Source organism: Pan paniscus, chromosome 2 (genome assembly GCF_029289425.2).
Source record: "Pan paniscus chromosome 2, NHGRI_mPanPan1-v2.0_pri, whole genome shotgun sequence".
Taxonomy (NCBI): Eukaryota; Metazoa; Chordata; class Mammalia; order Primates; family Hominidae; genus Pan; species Pan paniscus.
This window is the reverse complement of record NC_085926.1, coordinates 95,303,713-95,326,896: the sequence shown is the minus strand read 5'-3', so window position 1 is coordinate 95,326,896 and position 23,184 is coordinate 95,303,713. Positions and strand designations below refer to the sequence as shown.

The following is a 23,184-nucleotide window of genomic DNA, read 5'->3' as shown; positions in this document are numbered from 1 at the left end:
AAAAATTCAAGTGCTTTTTAAAAGACGATTGACTAACTCAACAAACAAATCCAACCAATGTTTCTGAATGCAGAATGCAGGCATATTGTTGAGTTTTAATTCACTGGAGTAATTTTTTCAGGGAGCTTAATGTGTTACAGATATTTTGTTACTGATCATTTAATTTATCAAAGGAATAGAAATCAGACACGGTTCATGAATTGTGATTTGAAATGTCCATTTTGTGATCTGCTTCAAACAGATGCCTGAATTCAAAGACAAGTGCTTTAACAAGCTCTTCTGATACAGACTGTAAAAAACTGGTAGTATTTTTAAATCAAAGGATATATATGGTCAAGTTTTTGACCATTACACAGGACCAGTTTGAGTTTGTTTTGTCCTTTCACAAATTCATACCCTCATCTCAACATGTATCTTGCCTGGGATATTCTCTGCCATTTTATAAAGTTTGTCTTCATTTCTAATTTTGCCTTCAACTATATCTTTTAGAAAATTTTACCAGCTTCAAGGTGTCCAATGAATAGATAAGACAGAATTACAAACCAATACATCTCTTACAACTGGAGACTAATTAATATTGCATGATTATAAGAGGACGCTCATCCACTAATGTTGAGAATAATGTTAAGAGAAGTAGAATGTGGCAAGTTAAAAACAAAAGAGGTGATAAATGCAGATGCACAAATCAAGCTCACTTTAGATTACAGATAACTACTCCTAATGACTCTTTCAACTATTCTTTTTTTTTCTGTAATTTTTCAGTGAAAGCAAAGTCATCATACACTCTTTGCTTCATTGTATGAGAATCAATGTTTGCAAGATAAACTGCCCTAATGGAAGAGGATTCTGAGTTACCTTTTTAGAGCAAACCCACCTAGGTTACTCTGCTTTCCCCAGAGTGACCCCTCTGTTCTGCAAGTAAGTCAATCAGAAAATGCTCTCCAGGCCATTTTAATATGAAATACAAAAGCTTAGAAGTCCTCTCTAAATAATTGAAGGCAACCATTAGGAATATAGCCAACCAGTCTCTTAATGGAGAGGTCATGAGGGACAATAGGCATAGAATCTCTCTGAAAAGTCCAAGGAACATTTGGTGGTTTATAATTGATTTTTCTGGGCAGATTTCCTTTTTTCAAATAGTAATTATATCAGTGTCATTAATAATGGCTGTTGCAAGGGGCTTTGCTTTACTCTCCAAGGCAAAAATTATATCTGGTCAAAGAAGCCTCATAATTATTTCTAGTTATTTGAAGCAGAATACAGACTTAGGTTTTTTTCCCTTTCATTTGAGAATCTAAGACACTTAAGTCTACCCTTGAGGAATGAGGATAATAATAGTAGAGCCGGGAAATGAAGCAGCTTACTATACATCGCTTACTATGCGGGAATAAACTAAAACAGTTTCGTTGTAATAGTTTAAGTATCAGAGCACTTTTGTAGTAATTATTTTTTCTCTAAATTTTAAAGGTTTGATGCATTTCTTGAGGGTGTTAAGTACCTATCTAAATTAAGAAAGTAAGGCATTTTCTAAAAGAAATTCCTTTTTAAAGAGGTGTACTGATTAACAATTAGAAAAGATGAGCCAAATATCAGAGTTGGGAGAATTGGTTGAAGCAGGGGAATGCCTCAGTGTTTAGCCATGCCTTTATTAAGATATTTATTTGAATATATTAAGTAATACAAATCTATATAAAAAATTATTGGGAAATGGCCTTTCTCAATTTAATTTTCCTATTTCAAAACTCAACCCTATATCCGACCATTATTTTTTAAAAAGGCCAGGCACTATGGCTCATGCCTGTGATTCCAGCACTTTGAGAGGCCAAGGTGGGAAGGTTGTTTGAGCCCAGAAGTTCAGGACCAGCCTGAGCAACACAGTGAGGCCCCCCTGTCTCTACATAAAACTAAAAACTTAGCTGTGTGTGGTGGCATGTGCCTGTAGTTCCAGCTACTCAGGAAGCTGAGGTGGAAGAATCACTTGAGCTGGAGGTTGCAGTGAGCCGATATTGTGCCACAGCACTCCAGCCTGGGCAACAGTGCAAGACCCTGTCTCTTTAAAGAAAAAAAAAAAAAAGCTGAGACAGGAGAGTTTCTTGAGGCCAGGAATCTGAGACCAGCTCCTGAAACAAAGCAAGATTCTCTCTGTACAAAAAACAAACAAACAAACAAACAAACTTAGCCATGAGTAGTGGCACACACCTGTAGTCTTAGCCACCCTGGGAGGCTGAAGCAGGAGGATTGCTTGAGCCCAGGAGTTTGAGGCTACAGTGAGCCATGAGTGTGCCCCTACACTTCATCCTGGGTCACAGAGCCAAACCCTGACTTAAGAAAAAAAAAGGAAAAGTTGTGCTAGGATGCATATTCAAGATTTAAATCTCTCTTTCACTCTCTCACACACAAATTCATGCTCCTTTTGTGGCTAATTGTTCCATACTATGAGTTGATCTATTTATCTTGCCATGGCTCCTTATACAGCTATGTGGCACATCATTTATTTGTTTTTGATACTATAACTAATATTGACTCAGGAAAAGTTTAAATATTTTATTTGTTAATTACCTAAGAAGGCTCTCTGTTGGTTTATATAATCAAGTTTAATAATCTCTTTTACAAATTGAATTTTTCAGTACTTACACAATATTAACTACTTTCCCATGTATCTTTAGTTTCTATGAATAATTATATAGGGAGAGAAGACTTCCATCGTTTATAAAGGTCGTTTCACCCTTGTGTAAAACAGGAAGTTTGCTCTCATAGAATCTGGCCTACTTTACCTATCAAAAATTATTAAGGTGTTACAAGTATCAAAACAACATAAATTCTTAGAGCTGAATATGAAGCCAAAGGGATAAGTTGTTCTGTTTATCTTTTATAATGGGGGTGTATACCCCCGTAAGGTTGCTTACTTGAGAAATTAGTTAGGTTTTTTATTTTATTTTAGAGACAGAAAAATCCTACATTGGCTATTTAAATGATATAACCCAATTATTTGGAAATAAAAAAGATCTGTTGTGTGTATAAAGTTAACATTAATATGGTGAATTTTGGACAGCACAGTCCAGTCTTGCAGGGAAATTCTAAAAAAGGAAATTGTCATATCAATGAACTGTCTAGAGCATTGTTTAAAATCCATGGGCATTTCAAAATAGGTATATCTCATTTCTTCCCAGATAAATTTCTGTTGAAGTCAAACTAAAGCACTACAGATGCTGCCAAGCCACTTGATACAGTGGTCAGCCTTCACGATTGACCTCAATAGTTTCCACCTTCTGGTATTCACACCATTACACAGTCTCCTCTCATACGATCCTAGGGTTGGCCTGTGAGACCCATAGAAGCCTTGGTCACACAGCTAATTAGTGTCAAAGCCTGAATTCTAACGTAGGTCTGTCAAAATCCATGATGACTAGAAATTTACTTACTTTGAATCTCCAGTAGCTGAAAAGGAGCATAAAAATAAGTGGATATTGAAGCAAAGAGAAGTTTAAGGGCTTCTCCAAGGTCTACAACTAGTTAGAGACAGAGCTGATAATAGAACTAGGCAGTTCAATTTGATTTAAACCAGTTTATGATTTTAAATTATAGTACATTTTTGTTCCTACTTAACAGATACCTTATTTCAAAAATATCAATGTGAATCCATTAAAGAGCCACCAATTATTAAATGAGAAAAAGAAGAAAAATGAAATTGCAATGGTCTATCCACTTTTAGTGTTCCATCAATATTAAACTATATTTTTATTAGTTTCTTATTAAATTGAAAGTTGGCTAAAATCTAATTGATAATGATGAAGTAGGTCAGTGTTTCTCAATTGGTTAGCAGCTAATTAGCTTGTCTTAATATAAGTCAACATCAATGAAATGCACTCAGTAAATATTAGTATTATTTTTGTCTTTTCATAATCCATTTGAAGTATTAAGATTTTGTTCTATACATTCAAGACCAAAAATTAGTGTCAAGGATTAGAAATGTGCAAACATTTTATTGTCCAACTCAGTTTTTATTCTATTTCTGATTTATTCAACAAAATCAGACCCTGGCCCTACAATAAACATGGGTTTCCTTTCTCCAAGAGGGCACACTTCCTAATGCTGGATCTACTACAAATCTTAGACGTTAGACTTCCCCTCTGGTAGTAAAAATCTGCAAATCAAGTCAAATTAGCAGGAGAACAGACCTGCTCAGATGTTTCTTAAGGAAAATTCCTGTTAAAAGATTGCATTTTCTTTATAATATAATATTTTGAAAGCTATAGAGCCTAATAAGAATTGTGCTTTAAAATGCACTGTTTAGACACACACACACACACACACACACACACACACATATACATACACTTATTACAGAAGCATTTCTTGGAGGAGAATATCTCTATAAGGAAACCCGACTAAATTTCTGATAGCTACTAAGGTAAGTTGCTACTCTGCCTTACCCTCTGTAGGGTATATGTTTCCTCTACTATGGTTCCTGAAGATAAATGGAGTCAAACAATGCAACTCAGTAAAAAGCTACCTTACCATTTTTAGGAAATTTCTTAATATAAACTTCACAATTTTTCATAGGTTCAAAATCCTTGGAAGAAATAAATGCATCTTTGTTCAATATATAGATTTTCTTCTTAAGATTTTCAGATTGAAGGGAGTAGCAGTAGAGTATCAGAAGTACCAGAAGCAAAAAAGTAAATGTATGATTTGGTAAGTATGTTTGTACTTGTAGCCCCAAATAATGATTGTTTAAGGAATAGACACAAATATGGTAGCATTTTTAATTGCATCTGAAATGAACAAATCTTGCATTTGTCTCCAGGGAATATGACTCAGTCAACTCTTTGGTAAGGCCAGTTATCAAGGAAAAACTTGCTAAGGGTTAGATAACGTAATCTAGTTGCAGCTCTTATCTTGAAATTTATATTTCAAAACTAGTAAGATTTATCTTTAGGTATTTAGGTATTTAGTCCTTCATCATTTGGGGATAGTAAATTAGGTGCCTGCCTTGTACTTTTGGCTTGTGAAAGAAAATATAATCTCAGGACCCCAAACTCACCGTGCCAAAGGGAAAGTAAAGCTTGGGAACTGAGCCATGCAAAAACTGCTTTCCTTTAGTTCCCAGACAGAGAACTGTAATTTCACAACCTTGTATCATAGCCTCATTTCCATTGCACTCTCTTTTCAAAGGCTTAGTTTATCTTATGTAAAATGTAGATTTACTAACCAAGGCAATGTATAATTGACTTTTTCCTTTACTCCCTGTTTTCACACATAAAGTGTAGATTCATTGGGGCTAATCAGAGCCTCACACGAATGTAACGATCTGCCTCACTTGCTACCCTCCTTCCCCTTTTCTCCCTCCTGCTTGCTCTTTCCCCTGTAAATACTTAAGTTCCCAAAACCCCCTTTGGAAAAAACTCAGGTCACAGATGCTCCAATGGCTGTATTTTTTTCCTCAGGCGCATCCTCAACCTTGGCAAAATAAACCTCTATCAGTTGAGACCTGCTTCAGTCACTTTTTGGTTTACAGGCTTTCAAAAGTAGCAACATTATATTTACATTTTTCTTTGCTGGAAGAGTAGTTTTTTGAAGGCTGACTGCACTTTGAATTCATGGCAATGCTACATTTTTTAAAAGTGGTGTCTGTGAGTTTTGTTTCTTTGATTTTCACCAAACTAGAACAGAAATTTAGAGGAATTTTGAATTTATGTCCTTGTTACTACCCAGAAGGCATTTTCTTAAAAAAAAAAAAAAAAAGAAAAACACTAATAATCCCAAGCTACACTGATTCTTGGTGGGTATTAGCCCAAATGCTTAAAAGGGACATTGTGATCTCTGATAATTTACCATTGCAGATAACATAACCTCTGGACTCCCCAAGTATATCCCACATTGTATTATTTTCTTTCCTCCAAACAGTACAGTTTCTTTAAGAGAAAGTGGACATTTTTTAGAAGTAAATAATCATTTAAAAATAGCTTTATATTTTTTCTCTTTTCTTACAAATGCAAAACTTGATAGTATACGTAGATTTCCAGATTGCTGAGGAAATTGAATTACTGTTTCATCCTTATCTTTTTATGTACTTCTCTGTCATTTTTAATTTATATATACTTATATATAATATTTTCACTGAAAACATCAAATGTCTTATTCATTCCTTAGTCTTATTTGATTTTTTCTATCACCTTGTATAGCAAAGCATAACAAAATGAAAATAAGCTTCTGCAGTCATGGAAGTTCAGAACTGGAAAACAACTTAGATTATTTATTCCAACCTCATCGAAAAAGAGATAAAGACATGGAATTCAGGAAAAGTGGTGAGGAAGCAAATTCAGAAATGTATGACTAGGAATATGGAAGCAACTGAATATGAGGTTAGAATGTGAAACTGAATTTAAAGGTGTAACTTGGACCTGACTGAAATATGGCAATTTAGCAGAAGTGGGATTAATTATGCAGCCTTACCTAGTTGTACACAAGATCAGGCTGGGACTGAAATTCTACAATATGACTCCATACCACCAAAAGAATTCCAGCCCTCTGAGCAGTAGGAAAGAGAGTTTTGTTTTCTTGTAACCAGAACATAAACTTTTGATAGTCATAACCTTTATTTCAGTCTATAAATTTAGATATTGATGGGGTTCAAAACATTCTATCCCCAAATATGGCACCATGGAATTTGAGCAAACGGCAAAAGTAGAAATATCACCCTTTGACTTTCTCCTGCCCTCCTCCTCTGAAATCAGGTCAAGAGCCCCTCATTTGAGAGGTGCTGTCCCTATGCCCAGAGGACAGAACATCCTTATCTATAAAGACACAAATATATAAAAAATAATCTGAACAGTAGGTCTTGTTAAGCGACTCCCCCTGAGTTTATTACCACTGGATCATATCCCTTTGCTTAATCACACTTCCGTGCAACTGTCCACTTTTGTTCAAATCTAAGCATAAAAATACATAGGTTTCTCTATTTCTTTGGGTCTTTATATCTGAAGGCTCCTGGCCTATGTAAAACTCACATTAAGTAAATTTGTAGGCTTGTCTCTTCTTAATTCATTTTTATAAGGGCCTCAGTCATGAGCCTAGAGATAGAAAAGAAAGATGTTTCTTTTCCCCTATAGCATATTCAAAAGTTTAAATGAAGTTTATTCAGAGTCCTTAGTTTTACCAACTATTTTTTTCTTTCTTGGATGTACAAATCTTTAATACACTAAATGCAGCTTCTATAATTTTAAACAAATCCATTCTTCAAACCAAACCAAAGATAGAATAACTTTTATAAAACAGGAGACACTTTAGAGGTATAGTTAGCAGATATTTGTAATTTTTATATGTTTGCAGACTCTGCAATGTTGCTGTCAATATATTTTTAGTTTCTTCCTATTTGATAAGGGTATACCATACAGATGCTGCTGTGGATGCAGTATTGGCCCCCCAGTCAGAGTCCTGCTACCATGAGAATCTCTGCTCTAGGCACTATGGTCCTCCCTGGGCTTACTAAGCCAGACAGGCTTCCACAGAGAATGTGATGTTTATTGAACAACATGGAAATTGGATATAAAACCTTTATGAGTGTTTGTATCAGTAAATTCCCTTGCTGCCCATTTTCTTTCAGGTAATGCTGTTTTAATTAGTACCAAATGCTCACATCTAATTTCTCTGTGGTGGACACTGCAACAAATAATTATGAAAAAAAAAAACTTGCTGATTCCACTATAAACACTGAATTGTATCCAAAATTGACTTGGCCCTTTACTGCATTTTGCTTCAGATTAATACTTGTAGTTCTGATGTCATGTAACACCTACAGATCAAAAACATCTACAAATCATGTAAAATCTACAGAGATGCTAGCCAGTTATAGAGACATAGCATGTAAGTTCACGTCTATGTTGAGAGCACTGTGATTCTTTTCCCCTTTATCAACACTCGATTAAATGAGGTGAAGGAAAAGTAGGGCTTCTAGAGACTGACAACTCAGAGGAATGCTGGAATCACATAGGAGTTTGCTAGGAACCCAAAATCTCATGTTACCACCACTAACACTACTCATTTGCCCAATCAAATATATTACAATCTGCATTTCAGCAAGATCCCCATGTGATCCATATACACTTTCCTCAATCACACTTTTCTTAGTTCCTTGTGTAATAACCACATTTAACTTTGTATGATAGTTTACATTAAGGTTTACAAATGTATGAATTAGATGGTCACGGGGAAAGGGACAGGCAGAGAACAAAGATGTGTTTCTGTACCTAAATAACGGATGGAGGTAAGAGTAGCTTTCCTGGAAGTAAAGATAAAATTCTCTTCCTCCCTTGGGCAAACACTTAAGTAAAGGAAATACAACAAAAGAAAATGAGAAATGTATATTGAGCAGCATATAAGAAGGAAAGATTGTTTTTCTTTCTCATGTTGATTATTGCTATAATAATTGCTTCATGTATTTTTAAACAAAGATGCATGTTACTGATTATCTATCTTTAGAAAAATGAGGGATAATTATTAGGTTGTTATCTGTGGAAAAACTATATTGAGAAAGTAGAATAACAGGATTACGGAGGAAGAAAAAAGATTTATTGTGCAAAGTGTGATATTGAGGAGTATGCGACTTTCAGAAAAGACACCAAGACTTCAACCTTCTTTTAAAAGAGGCTACTTTAAATGATCCCTGATTGATAAAAATATTTCCCATAATGAAAAGCTTTCCACAAATCTCCTTACATTTTTTAAATAATACACTGTCCTCATGTCACAAAATTATTTATTTTTAATTAAAAAGCAAAGATAGTTTTTCTATAACCTGTGAACTAGGTGAAACACTGGCAGGTTATATTAATTCATCATTTCATATAAATAATTATTGAACATCTGGATATAAGAAATGCTACCTTTTTCATGATGAGTTTTCTTAAAATCTAAAAACTGCTGACTGTGATAAAAATTAACAAGACCACTTTGAGAAAAAGACTTTAACAGTCACAGTGTCTTAAAAAACTGGATGTGAGAATAATGAACTGTTATAAGGGGATTCGTGTTTGCAAAATGAGCTACCAGTTGATAATTAGGGGAGCTGTACAACACCCTGGTGAGATAGGTATGTTTTATTCCTGCCATTTTGCAGATGCAAAATTGACATGAGAGAGTAATGAAGTGTTTGGCCTCAGGGAACCTAGAAAATCAGCATCAGCAGAAAGCACTGACTTTCTGAGACATCTGCTGTGATGTAAGGTATGATGGCCAGTTTTAACACCCACTTACTGGCTGTGTGATTTTGGTAAAGATACTTAACCTTTTTGTGCCTTAGTTTCTTAATCTGTAAAATGGGAAGAATAATAACATTTTCCTCAAACATATGTTGTTAGGAGTAAATTAGCTAGTCCTTGCAAAACACTTAAAAGATTACCTGGCATATAATTGGTCAACAATCGGTATCTATTAATTACCATCTATGTGCCTTTCTGAGCACTAAGGATAAGAAAGTGAACAAAGTAAATCCTTGCCCTCAAGAGCTTACATTCTTGTCCTTAACAGAATGTTCTCTCAGCTGATGGACATATGTGTATAGGTCTTTCTTATGAACATGTAGAAACAGAAAGTCTTGCTGGCTTTCTTTGTTTCTTTTCTGCCTTTAAAAGAATTGTTAGAGGTAATTTTACAGTGGCTGCATGATTTCTTAATTTCCTGGGAATGAGTTCTGAACAAAGAGAGAATTTTACTAATTCAGCTAGAATGTTATTGAAAGGAAATAGCTGTGTTAGGCAAGGATTGAGGGTTGAAATCAATTATTTTCTTCAGGGACTCATAAACTACTGGGGGAAGTCCAGATCCACAAATAAATAACTCTGATTAAGACTAATTTTGGTAAATATAACTGTTAGAGTCTGAATGTTTATGTCCTTCCAAAATTCATATGTTGAAATCACCTCCAAGGCCATGGTATTAGGAGGTGAGGTCTTTGGGAGGTGATTAGGTGATTAGGTGATCGGGGGTAGAGCCCTCATGAATGGGATTATTGCCCTTATAAAAGAGACCCCAGAGAACTCCCATACCCTTCTGCCATGTGAGGACACAGTGAGAAAACCACTGTCTATGAACCTGAAAAGGACCTCACCCAATGCCAAAGCTTCCGGAGCCTTTGCCTTGAACTTCCTGCTTTCCAAAACTATGGGAAATAAATGTCTATTGTTTATAAGCCACATAGTTCATTAGTTTTTATCACAGTAGCCCAAACAGACTAAGAGAATAATGAAATAACAAAGAAGCAAGAGAAGGAAGTGTGCCTTGCTTGGGCAGAGAAAAAAAGGAGAGGAAAGAGGGAAAAGTAGGGAGGAGAAGAGAAAAGAGGGCACAGGAAGAAAAATTAAGAATGTGAACACAAAGGGTAAGGACAGAAGGGAACAGAGATAAGAGAAGGGTGGTTGGAATGTCCTCCCAAAGTGCTAGGATTACAGGCATGAACCACCGTGCCCGGCCTCGTTTTGAAATTTAATTGTCATTGTAACAGTATTAATAGGTGGAACCCTTAAGAGATCATTAGGCCATGAAGGCTACACCCTCTTGGGTGGGATTGGTGCTTTATGAAAAGGCAAGTATGGCCCTCTCCTTCCCCTCTCTTTGCTTTTCTCCTCTTCTGTTGGGTGAGGAATAGCATTTCTCCTCTGTGGAGGATATGGCATTCAAGGAGCCATGTTAGAAATGAGGAGGGGGCCCTCACCAGACACCAAACCTACTGGCACCTTGATCTTCCCAGCCTCTAGAACTGTGAGAAATAAATTTATGTTTCTTATAAATTACCCGGTCTCAGATATTATGTTATAGCATCACAAAACAAACAAAGACAAAGGGTATACTTGCTCTTCGATATGAATAGAAGCGGGTTTGGACTGTTTTGAAGAGGAGGACTGAGAAGTTGGGAGCAGATGATGTCTTAGTTCCCTCATTATAAGAATGGGCTCTACTGGAGAGCCTATTGGAGAAAAGCAGTATTAGGAAGTGAACAAAAAAATAAAAAAAATAAAAAGTTTTGTAACTTTTCTTGACTTCCCATATTATTTTAAAGTGCCTTTCATAGTCAAGCTGTATTCACTTGAGTTAAAGGAAAATGAAAGACTGAGTATGAAAAAGAAAAGTGACTAAAAATTAGGGAATGTAATTAACTGAATAAGGAATATCTAACTAATTATAACCCATAAAGCAATATGTTTTCTTTCTCACATATCACTCTTAATACACATACACACACACACACACACACAAACACACTCAGACACGTCACACACACAGAGAAAGAGAATAATGCTAGGGTCTTAATTTTTACATATAATTATGATGTTAAGAATACTGCTCTCTATGGTGAGGTATTTTAAAAAGGTGTGTGTGTGTGTGTGTGTGTGTGTGTTTAATTTCAGTAGATTTCAATGAAAAACCATAGTTATCAGAGGGATAGGATAACATTAAGATAATTTATCTATATAACAGTACATACACAAACATTAGCATTTGACAATAGTTAGAACTGTAAAAGATTACCTAGATCTAGATCTTTCTAGGTCCTTATTTTACAAATGAGAAAATAGAACTAAAAAAGTTAAGATCTGAGCCAAACTCAAATATTTGAATACTCAGACCAGTGCTTTTTTTCTAATACATCACACTCTCTGAGTAACAGTGTTGATAACAGTGTTATCAGTGATAACAATAGTATGTTGTTTAACCTCAGGTATTTGTAGACACTTCACATTCCAAGCAGGTTAACTTCTTTCCTGATTTACAGAAAAATGCATTTGAAATAATAACTTAAAACAGCATTAATTCCTCAAAGACTTGTGTAAATATGGATATTTTGTGGATCAATTATGTGTATAGCAATACAAAATAACTGATTGAAATGAAATGCAAATTTTTAACAACATGGCACCAATATTAAAGACTGAAGTGTACATAAATAGTACAATGAACCAAGCATTAATTCTCCAATAGTTCTTCAAGAATTTAGCTACCTTTGTTAATAGTGCTCCAGCAAATCAACTTGGATTACTTTTACCTGTTCCTGCTTCCATTTGCCAGCTTCTATGTGTTTTGCGTTTAAGAGCTTGTACCTGTAGCCTTCTTTAGAACCTAAACTTGGGCTACTGGAGCCACTGCAGAGAACCAGAAGTGCCTATAAATCTTTTTTGCACACCATATATGTACTTACACCAAAGGCTGTAGCCAACAACTGACTAAAGCCAGAGTAGAGAAGCCCAGATTCTTTGTTTTTGTAAGATGAACTCCGAGATATAATTTAGAACCCAGAGCTTCCGTCATTGTCACTGAGTTTGATTGACACCTTCCTTCGCAGTATTGCTGGCCCCATTCTTTTGTCAGTTCCCCTGGGAGTTTGCTTAATCATTTGCATACAAATACTTGTCTCCGGATCTGCTTTCGGGAAGACAACTACTAAAGACACCGACTAAAGCTGTTTAGGATCCATCCATTCATCCGTATTTATCTATACTAGCTACCTCCCTCTGTTTTCCCTGCCTCTGTCCAAATACCTCATTCCCTCACTCTCCCAAATAGGCAAAACTTGAAACAGACTAGTGTGCATCTTATTCTATTCTATATTCCTCTATACCTACATCATAATATACAAATATAAACATCTGAGAGAATATTTATGTCCCAAAAATGAAATATGTTTATATATATATATTTCTTTTTATCTTGCTTTTCTTACTGAACAATATTTAGATTACTAATAAAGAAAGAAATTAGCACTTTAAACTGAATTCTATTGTAATTTTCCATAGTTATAAGTTATAAATCTTTGCTTGGAATGAGAAACCATGTCATAGATACAGATATGTAAAATGTAGTTAGAATCTGAAGTCAAAGTAGGTAAAAATTTCAATGCTATCATTTTATGTTCTCTCTGAAAGATTTTAGCATTCTAACATTTTTGATTGGTTGCTTATATATTGTCTATGTGTAAAAGAATAATTATTTTATTTAGTTTGTACATAATTCCCATGCTATCATTTTCTGATTCTATGTTGTATTATTTGCTAAATATTTCCTTAATGCTTGCTTAAGTGATTTTTATACTAACTTAGAGTTATTCATCTTTAGGTCTATTTATACCTAATTTTTACAACCTGTCAAAAATGTTAATATCTTTATTTCCATTTCATAAATATGAAATCTGAGGCATAGGGGGATTAATTGACTTTTTCCTGGCCATAAGCATAATGAGAGGCAGAGTCAGAACATGAATTAGAAATCCTTGACTTCCAACTCCATGGTTAATCCATTAGTAGTGGGTTATTGCTATTTTCTTACAAAATAAACTCCTTCATAACATTACCTATTCCATCACTAAAATAAAACCTATGTAATAAAGCCAAATGTTGTACATATAAGAATGAACATAAATATTATGTTAATTACTATCTTTTAGAATCATATTGATTTATAAAATTTTGATTGGATGAATGTGGTTCTCTATTACATCTGTATGATTTATCCTAACTTAGAAATATTGCAAGTCATTTTCATCCTCAAACATATCAGGTATAAATGACTATAAAATTAGACAGTGATTTTTCTATGTGTAAAATATAACCCTTATAAAACACAGAGAAATATTTTGATTCTGAAAAGTTGCTTGTATATATATGCACATTGCTTGTTAAATAGTCAGAAATTTTGAGTGTATGAAAATATATTTAAACCAGTCAACAGAAAACATATGTTTTCTTGTGATAGTGTGCTATAGGCTGTAACATTTGAAAGGCTAGCCCAGCAGATTTCTGAGCACATATTGGACAGGATAATTTGCAGAATCTGTATTCCAATTTAAACTCAGTAAATTTGTCCTTTCTTAGGCTATGGATTTATCTATGTCACTTAAAGATAATGACAGTTTTTATTGACTACATAATGCTGAAATTATTAGAGCAACAAAAAATGGATACAGCTATGCTACTAAGTTACCTCTCCCATTATCAAACCTAGATTAACTCTGAAGCAGTAGAATAGAGGAAGGTATGTGTTATGGTTAATGTCCCTGCCAAGCTTATGTTTTAATTTGATTGCCATTATAACAGAATCAAGAGATGGAACCTTTAAGAGGTGATTAGGCCATGAAGGCTATGGCTTCATTTGCGGGATTGGTGTCACCATGGGAGTGGGTTTCATATTGCAGAAGTAAGCTCCTAATAAAAGGATGAGTTTGGCTTCCTTTTGCTTCTCTCTCACCCTGGCCTTGCCCTCCCACAGTGAGATCAATAACCAAGAAGTTCCTTTCCAGATGCTGGGTCCTCGATCTCAGACTTCTTCGTCTCCAGAACCATAAGCCAATAAATTTCTGCTTATTATAAATTACTCCATCTGTGGTATTCCGTTACAGCAGCACAAAATAAACTAAGAAAGTAGAGTTCTATTTCTCCTCTTGCCCTCTATTTCTTCAGAGGAAGACTAAATTCCTTTATGATTTCCTTTGCTTCTAGTAAGGGACAGAAATGCAAGATGTTCCTTCTCATTGTAATATACCACTGGATATTACATATAATTTTTACATTAAAATTTTTATTTAACATTCCCTTTGCATACTTCTAGAAGTAGTATTAAAACAATAAGACACTTCAGAATTGACTATGTGGTCTGCTGTAATATTGATGCCAAGAATATCATAATGGTGAGGAATGAGAGAAAAATGCATAAAGAACATAAATATAATAAAGGGAATAAAGTATATAACAGGGAAATATACTAATGTATGACAAAAATGGAAATAAGGGTTCCATTATTATAAATAAGGATTTGTCAACTGAATTTATCTTGCTAGCTTATAAAATAAAATAGCTAACCTAAATGTAAAGAAGGTGTTTCATTTATATGCTATTTCCATTTATCCCTTAAATAATACTTTCCAAATTATAGCCGACTGTAACTCTAAACTCACTGGCAAAGGATATGTGCTACAAAAACCCACTTCAGGTTATAGTAATTCAATATTAAAATTTCTTCCCATCTGAATTTTAGAAACAATGTTATAGCAACCAAACTATAAATTGAATAAATTGAAGAAGTTACTACTTCTTACAATATTATAAAACTCTCTAGAGTAGGTCATGACAGAAATGAACATCTTACATCTTCTACTTTAATCTGACACAAAACAAGATAAATTAATCAATAACTTACAAGCAGAATAGTAAGTTAGAGAGGATTCAAAGAAACAGAAGGTATGAGGCTAGGCCAAAGAAGAACAGCATTTAAAATAAAATAATATAGTATAACGACATGCTCAATATATACATATATATGCATATATATGTAGTTTTATAGGAAGCTCCAAATAAGACCTACTTTCTCATAGTACTTGATCTCGTAGTCCAGAATGGCTCCATTGGAAAAAGCAGGTGTTTGCCATGATAGGGCAATGCTATTTTGGGATGCCCAGTCCTTCCTTACCACACCTATCAGGGAAGGTGCTGAAAGGAAAGAAAATAACTAAGAATTAATTGGCAGGAATAATTTTCCATTATCTTTTCTTTAATATTTTCTCTTCCAAGGAAAATAAAATTCTTGTTGAAGAGGACACCATTTACTGAAGGCAGATTAATAAGATAGCCTTAGGATATGCTCTATTCGATCCAAATAAGGCATTAAATATATTTAGGAACACTCTTAGGGAACACAGGAAAAACTCAAATATTCCAAGAGTAAGGGCCAGAACTCATCATCTTTGGTATTATTAGGGGAGGATATTTTTCTTTAAAATGGTTTTGGTCTTGAGCTATAACATGAAATACAATACACTTGGCTTGTATGTTTTATCAAATATTAATCTACTGTAGGAAAAAACAAACTCTGCAATTACAAGATCATTTATAGGCTTCTCCCTTTCCTCTAGACATTTTAAGGCTTCAAAAAAGTTTATATTATAAGCTTTATAACTGCAATAAATGATTGTTTATGAATGTGAGGATTATTTCTTTTGCATAGTTTCTGTGACATTGAACAAAATTAAAATATTTAACTTTAGAAGTTATTTTCAGAATCATGTCTATTTTATTTTTCCATATATTATAATTCTAAATTAAAATAATCTGTGTTAAGCTTCTAACATATAACTAAAATATATATCTCTCAGATTCTTCTCTTTGCACCTTTTAGAAAATACTTTTTAAGTATTCTAATTTCTAAAAAAACAGCAGTTCTTGACATAAAAATCAACAATCATTCAGAAAAAATAAAATCCAAATTAAAACACATTGATACGCCATTTCTCACATAACAGATTGGCACAAAAAAGTACAAAAATTTGGTAAGACACTCTGTTGGCTAGGCTATAGGATAAAACACTTTACCACATTGTTGGTGGTAATGCAAAATGATACAACTCTTATGAAGGGAAGCTTAAAGATTTAAGGCAAAAATTATGTATTTATTTACACTTTGGCTTTTTGGAATCTCTCTCAGAGATACACTGCACAACACAAAGTGACATATTTACAATACCATTCCTGGAGAGTTATTTCTAAAGATTGTAACAATCTAAATGCCCATCAATAAGAGAGTGGTTGAAAAACTATGCTACATCCACTAGAGAATTATGAAGTTATAAAAAGGAATTATGGCTATCTATAAACACTATAATAGAGTTATTTCAGAATATATTTTTAACTGAAGAAAGTAAGGTGAAGAAAAATGCATAAAAAAGCTTTAAGGATAAACCTAAGAATAACAAATAATTATAATGGCTGCCCTTAGGGGGTGAAAGGCAATAGGATAAACACTACAAGGTTAGAAACTGGACATCTATGAATATATTTTGCCTTGCAAATTTACTTTGTAATATAAAAATATTATAAATGATTAAAAATAACTTTAAAAGGCCGGGCGCGGTGGCTCACGCCTGTAATCCCAGCACTTTGGGAGGCCGAGGCGGGCAGATCAAGAGGTCAGGAGATCTAGACCATCCTGGCTAACACGGTGAAACCCCGTCTCTACTAAAAATACAAAAAATTAGCCAGGCATGGTGGCGGGCGCCTGTAATCCCAGCTACTCAGGAGACTGAGGCAGGAGAATGGCGTGAACCTGGGAGGCGGAGTTTGCAGTGAGCGGAGAGAGTGCCACTGCATTCCAGCCTGGGCGACAGAGTGAGACTCCGTCTCAAAATAAACAAATAAATAACTTTAAGAACAATTTTGAAAAATTAACAGAATCATCAAATGAAGAATACTGTATTGAACTGGAGACATAGCCTCCAAGAGGGAACTGTTAAACATAGCTTTAAACACAGTGATTTAACAAAAATATCAATGGGATATTAGAATTAAATAAGAAATTTAATTTGCTTTAAGAATTAAATAAGAAAAACTTTTTTCTTATTTAAAAATTATTAAACTGTTTTAATAATGATATTGTTGATGTTAGCATTGGTATTGTAATTTTGAAGCTGTTTCATATATATATAAAGTTATGAAGCAAATGAGTAACTATGTTGTATTGAGAACTAGATTTTTTCCTCCTGAGGGAGAAAAAATAAAAAGATGTCAGATATATTAAGGTAAATAAAAACTCCAAGTTAGAAGTTACATTATAAACTCATTATATCTTTCCAATTTATTTTCAGAAATCTACTTAAATGTACCAATCACAGCTGAGAATTAGATTTGAAAAATTGATTCTGTCATATTTCAATTTCTAAGAAAGACTTAAGTATTAAAAGTTTGGCATTTTATTTCTGAAGGTTGCTTTTGTGTTCTAAGGACAAAGTATTTTCTTAAATTTGTGAGAATGACAAGTTTGGTTTTTCTAAGGAAATAAGGTCTTTAGAAACTACATTTAAAACTCTTCCTGGCTGTTCAATGGGAACATTATTTTTGATCTAGAATATATTCTTGAGAGAGAATTACAGAAGTCACTAGGAAATAAAAGTTTGTCATATGAGCTAAAACAGAAATGAATAATGTCGCATATAAGAAAAAGCACTCGGATAATTCACTATTTAAAGTAAGTCCTAACTATAGACTGTAGAAACACAACAAGACCGCTTAAAAAAACAAGTCCTAACTATGTACTGTTTACAAGAAACTCACTTCACTGTAAAGACACAAATAGACTGAAAGTGAAGGAATGGAAAAAGACATTCCATGCGAATGCAAGCCAAAAATAAGCAAGAATAGCTGTACTTGTATCAGGTAAAATAGAGTTTATGTCAGAAACTTTAGACATTTATATAATGATGAAAGAATCAGGTTAGCAAGAGGATGTAACAATTGTAAATATATATGCACTCAACACTGCAGCAACCAGATATATAAAGCAAATATTAGATCTAAAGAGAAAGACCCCAATACAATAGCAGTTGGGGACTTCAACACCCTACTCTCAGCATTAGAGAGCTTATCGAGACAGAAAATCAAAAAAGTAATATTGGATTTAAATAGCACTGTAGACCAAATGGACCTAACTAATAGTTACAAAACATTTCATCCAACAGCTGAAGAATACACATTCTTCTCATACACATGGAACATTCTCCAGAATAGACCACATGTTAGGCCACAAAACAAGTCTCAACAAGTTTATAAAAATTGAAATAATATTAAGTGTCTTTTCCGATCACAATAGAATAAAATTAGAAATCAGTAAGATGAACCTCAAAAACTACACAAACACGTGGAAATTAAACAAAATGCTTCTGAGTTACCAAATAAACAAATCAGGAAAGAAATTACACATTTTCTTGAAGCAAATGAAAATAGAAACAAAACATACCCAAACCTAAGAGATATACAAAGGCAATACTAAGAGTGAGGTTTATAGCAATAAGTTCCTATATTTAAAAAGTAGAAATATTACAAATAAAAAATCTAATGAGGCATCTAAAGGAACTAGAAAAGCAAGAACAAATCAAGCCCAAAACTAGTAGAAGAAAAGAAATAATAAAGATCAGAACAGAAATAAACAAAATGGAGATGAAATAATACAAAACATCAATGAAATTAATATTTTGAAAAGAGGAACAAAATTGATGAACCTTTAACTAGACTAAGAAAAAGAGAAAGAACACCCAAATAAACAAAACCAGAAACAAAAAAGAAGACATTATAACTGATACCACAAGAATACAAAGGATCATTAGACACTGTTATAAACCACAAAATGCCAACAAATTAGAAAACCTAGGGGAAATGAATACATTCTTCAACATATACAAACTACCAAGGTTGTACAGTGAAGAAATAGAAAATATGAACAGACCAATAATGAGTAACATGATAGAACCAGTAATAAAAAGTCTCCCAACAGAGAAAAGACCAGGAACAATGGCTTCATTGGTGAATTGAAACCATTAATTCACCAAATTAATTCATTTAACAGCCACCCTGTTAAAGAAGAACTAATACCAATTTTTAACTATCACATCAACAGAATGAAGAACAAAAATATAATTATCTCAACAGATGCAAAAAAAAAGCATTTGATAAAAATCAACATCTCTTCATTATATAGACTTTCTACAAATTAGGTATAGAAGGAATGTACCTTAACACAATAAAGGCCTTATGTGACAAACACACAGCCAATATCATACTGAATGGGGAAAAGTTGAAAGATTTTCCTTTAAGAACTGAAATAATACCAGCACATTTACTTTTACCACTCTTATTTATTATAGAACTGGAATTCCTAGCCAGAACAATTAAACAAGAGAAAGAAAGAGAAGGTATCCAAATTGGAAAGGAGGAAGTAAAATTCTCCCTAATTGCAGATCTCATGATCTTATATACAGAAAATTCTACAGACTCTACCAAAAAACTCTTAGAATTAATAAACAAATTCAGAAAAGCTGCAGGATAGAAAATCAATGTACAAAAATCAGTAGCATTTCTATACCACAGTCATAAATATGCTGAAAAAATCAACAAGGCAATCCCATTTAAAATAGCTGCAACAATAAATAAATACCATATCTAGGAATATATTTAACAAAGGAGATGAAAAATCTCTATAATAAAAACTATAAAACAGTGATGAAAAACTTTAAGAGGAAACAAATAAATGTAAAGACATGCTATGCTCATGGATTCAAATAATTAGTATTGTTAAATCACCATACCACCCAAAGCAATCTAGATTCCATACCACCCCTATCAAAATAACAATTATATTCTTTACAGAAATAGAAAAAACAAATCGCTGAAGCAGTTTTGAGGAAAAAACAAAACAAAACAAAAGCTGGAGGCATCACACTGCCTGACTTCAAAATATATTACAAAGATATAGTAACCAAAGCAGCATGGTTCTGTCATAGAAACACATTTCAATACCAATGTGATGGAACAGAGAACACAGAAATAAACCTATGTATTTTCAGCCAGCTGATTTTTGGCAAAGATGCCAAAAACATACATTCCTTTCCTCAATATATGTTTTTGGCATCTTTTCAATAAATGGTGCTGGGAAAACTGTACGTCCACATGCAGAAAATGAAACTAGATACCTATCTCTCACCATATACAAAAATCAACATAAATGGATTAAAGACTTAAATGTAAGACTCAAAAATATAAAACTATTTAAAGAAAACACTAGGGAAATGCCTCAGGACATTAGTCCAAGCAATCATTTTATGAATAGGTCTCAAAAGCATAGGTACCAAAAACAAAAGCAAAAATAGACAAACGAGATTATATCAAACTAAAAACTTCTGAACAGCAAATAAAACAATCAAAAGTCAAAAAACACCTGAAAAACAAGAGAAGATATTTGCAAACTACTATTCATTCAACAATGGATTAATAGTAAGGACTATACAAGGAACTCAAACCACTCAACAACAACAAAAAACAATCCTATTTAACAATGGGCAAAGGATCTAAATAGACATTTCTGAAAAGAAGACATACAAATAACTAACAGATATATAAAAAATGCTCATCATCACTAATCATCAGGAAAATGTAAATCAAAATTACAATAAACTATTATCTCACTCCATTTGGATAGCTATTATCAAAAAGAAAATAAATAACCAGTGCTGGTAAGGATACAGAGAAAATGGAACTCATCCACTGCCAGTGGGAATGTAAATTAGTGCAGTCATTATGAAAAATAGTTTGGAGGCTTTTCAAAAACTAAAAATAGAACTACCATATGATCCAGATATCCTACTACAGGGTATATATCGAGAGGAAATGAAATGAAAACCCTAAGCCCCCCATATCATGTTTATTGCAGTAGTATTCAGCATAGCCAAGATATGGAAGCAATCAAAGTATCCATCAACAGATGAATAAATAATGAAAATATGTAACACACACAATGGAATACTATTCCACTGTTAAAAAGAATGAATTTCTGTCATTTATGGCAACATGGATGAGCCTGGAGGCCATTATGTTAAGTGAAATATGTAAGTCACAGAAAGATAAGTACTGCATGTTCTCACTCATCTGTGAAAGCTAAAATATTTGATCTTATTGTACAGCATAGAATAATGGTTACTAGAGACTGGGAAGGGGAGGGAAGTGGCTAAAGAAAAGTTAGCTAAACAATACCAAATGACAGCTAGGTAACAGAAATAACTTCTAGTGTTCTACAGCACTGTAGGTGACTATAGCTAATAAGCTATTGCATATTTTTAAATAGCTAGAAGACAGGATTTTGAATGTTTCCAACAAAAAATAAATGTTTGAGGGGATGTATATGTTAATTACCTTGATTTCATCATTACACAGTATATTCATGTTCAAAATATCACACTGTACCCTATAAATACATACCATTTTTATGCATCAATTAAAAATAAAAAAAGAATTCATGAGGCAAAAATATTATACTTTTATGTTGACAAGGAATAAAATGAGTGGAAAAAGAGTATGTATTTAGTAAATTCATTCTCACTATTACATTAAACAGGGAGACTACTCTTGGGTAACCAAAGAACACAATTTAGTGATTCAAAAGAAAACATAAGTTTTTGAGATATGTTCTTTATGTAGCAACCATATGTACTATTTTTGGCATAACAAATGAAGAATATTTAAATGAAAATATGATTACATAAAGTTGTATCCAGTTCAACTTCGGTAATTAAATCTCAATCAATTCATTAAAAAAAGAACAGAAAAAGTGCTCAGATAATTTGCCATTTAAATTAAGACACATTCGCTCTTAATAAACCACCATTAATAAATTTGTCCCTGTTGGAAGCTGCATTAATGTTCTTGAATTATAGTGTAATAATATATTAAATCATGCTTGATGGATAAATTATAACTTTAAAGGGAAATCATATAAATTAGAGGTTGATTTAAACATATCAATTCATTACAATTTTTGAAAATGTCATTTTCATATATACAATCTTATGGTTAATTTTCAGTTTAATGTACAATGTCTAAAGCAATATTACCAGTGTTTTACATTTTGCTTCATAATGATTTAGCACTCAAGGTCAGCATTATAATCCTTGCAAAACTTAAAAGAAATTCAAATATAGCCACAGCATAAAAGAATGACTACTGAGAAAAATATAGGTACTATTTTTCTATTTCCAATTCTCCAGTGGGCAATTAATAGTACACCTACATTACCTACATTTTACAAGTTCCATCCTATACTTTTATAAAACAGTAAGAAATAAAAATGGATTTCATGGTCCAAATGTCCTAAACCCTAAAATCTCTTTGCTTTTGCACATTCCTTTCATATGTTAATATACATATTTTACATAGTTATAAAATGTACATAATTTTACATAATTCTATTTATTTTTAACAATGCATACTAAATCCAATTCCATATTTTGAAATAGTATCTGTAATTATTATTTTAATTGCTAAAATACTCCATTCTGTATACTTAATGAAATCATTCCTCTAATGTTGAAATTTCCAATACTTTCCTATTAGAGTTTTCACAGTTCATGCACAAAGTTTTGATTTTGTTAAATTTTTATTAAGAAAACTGCTTCATATAACTTGGATATTCTGAGACATACTGTGTAAGAACTGAATCAATATATATTAAGCACACACTTTAAATGGTTAATGAATTAAAGAAGAGGATGAGAGAAACAATTTACAGGTCAATATAAACCCCCAAATGCTGGATTTTCTGTTTTCACAGAGGCCAACAATATATAGAATTTTATTTTAAAATGAGGCTTCCATATATGAAAGCTGA

General features: G+C 33.1%; 1 protein-coding gene across 6 annotated transcripts in view; it reads right to left on the bottom strand.

Annotated features, from left to right (window-relative positions):
• The window catches only part of EPHA6 (EPH receptor A6), a 955,687-nt gene that overhangs the window by 347,936 nt on the left and 584,567 nt on the right, over window positions 1-23,184 (bottom strand). For all 6 annotated transcript variants that reach the window (XM_034956977.2, XM_008975358.3, XM_055110176.1 and 3 more), the window contains exon 6: window positions 15,349-15,473. In XM_034956977.2, the coding sequence (XP_034812868.2) occupies window positions 15,349-15,473 (125 nt within the window). The remainder of the gene's footprint in view (window positions 1-15,348; window positions 15,474-23,184) is intronic.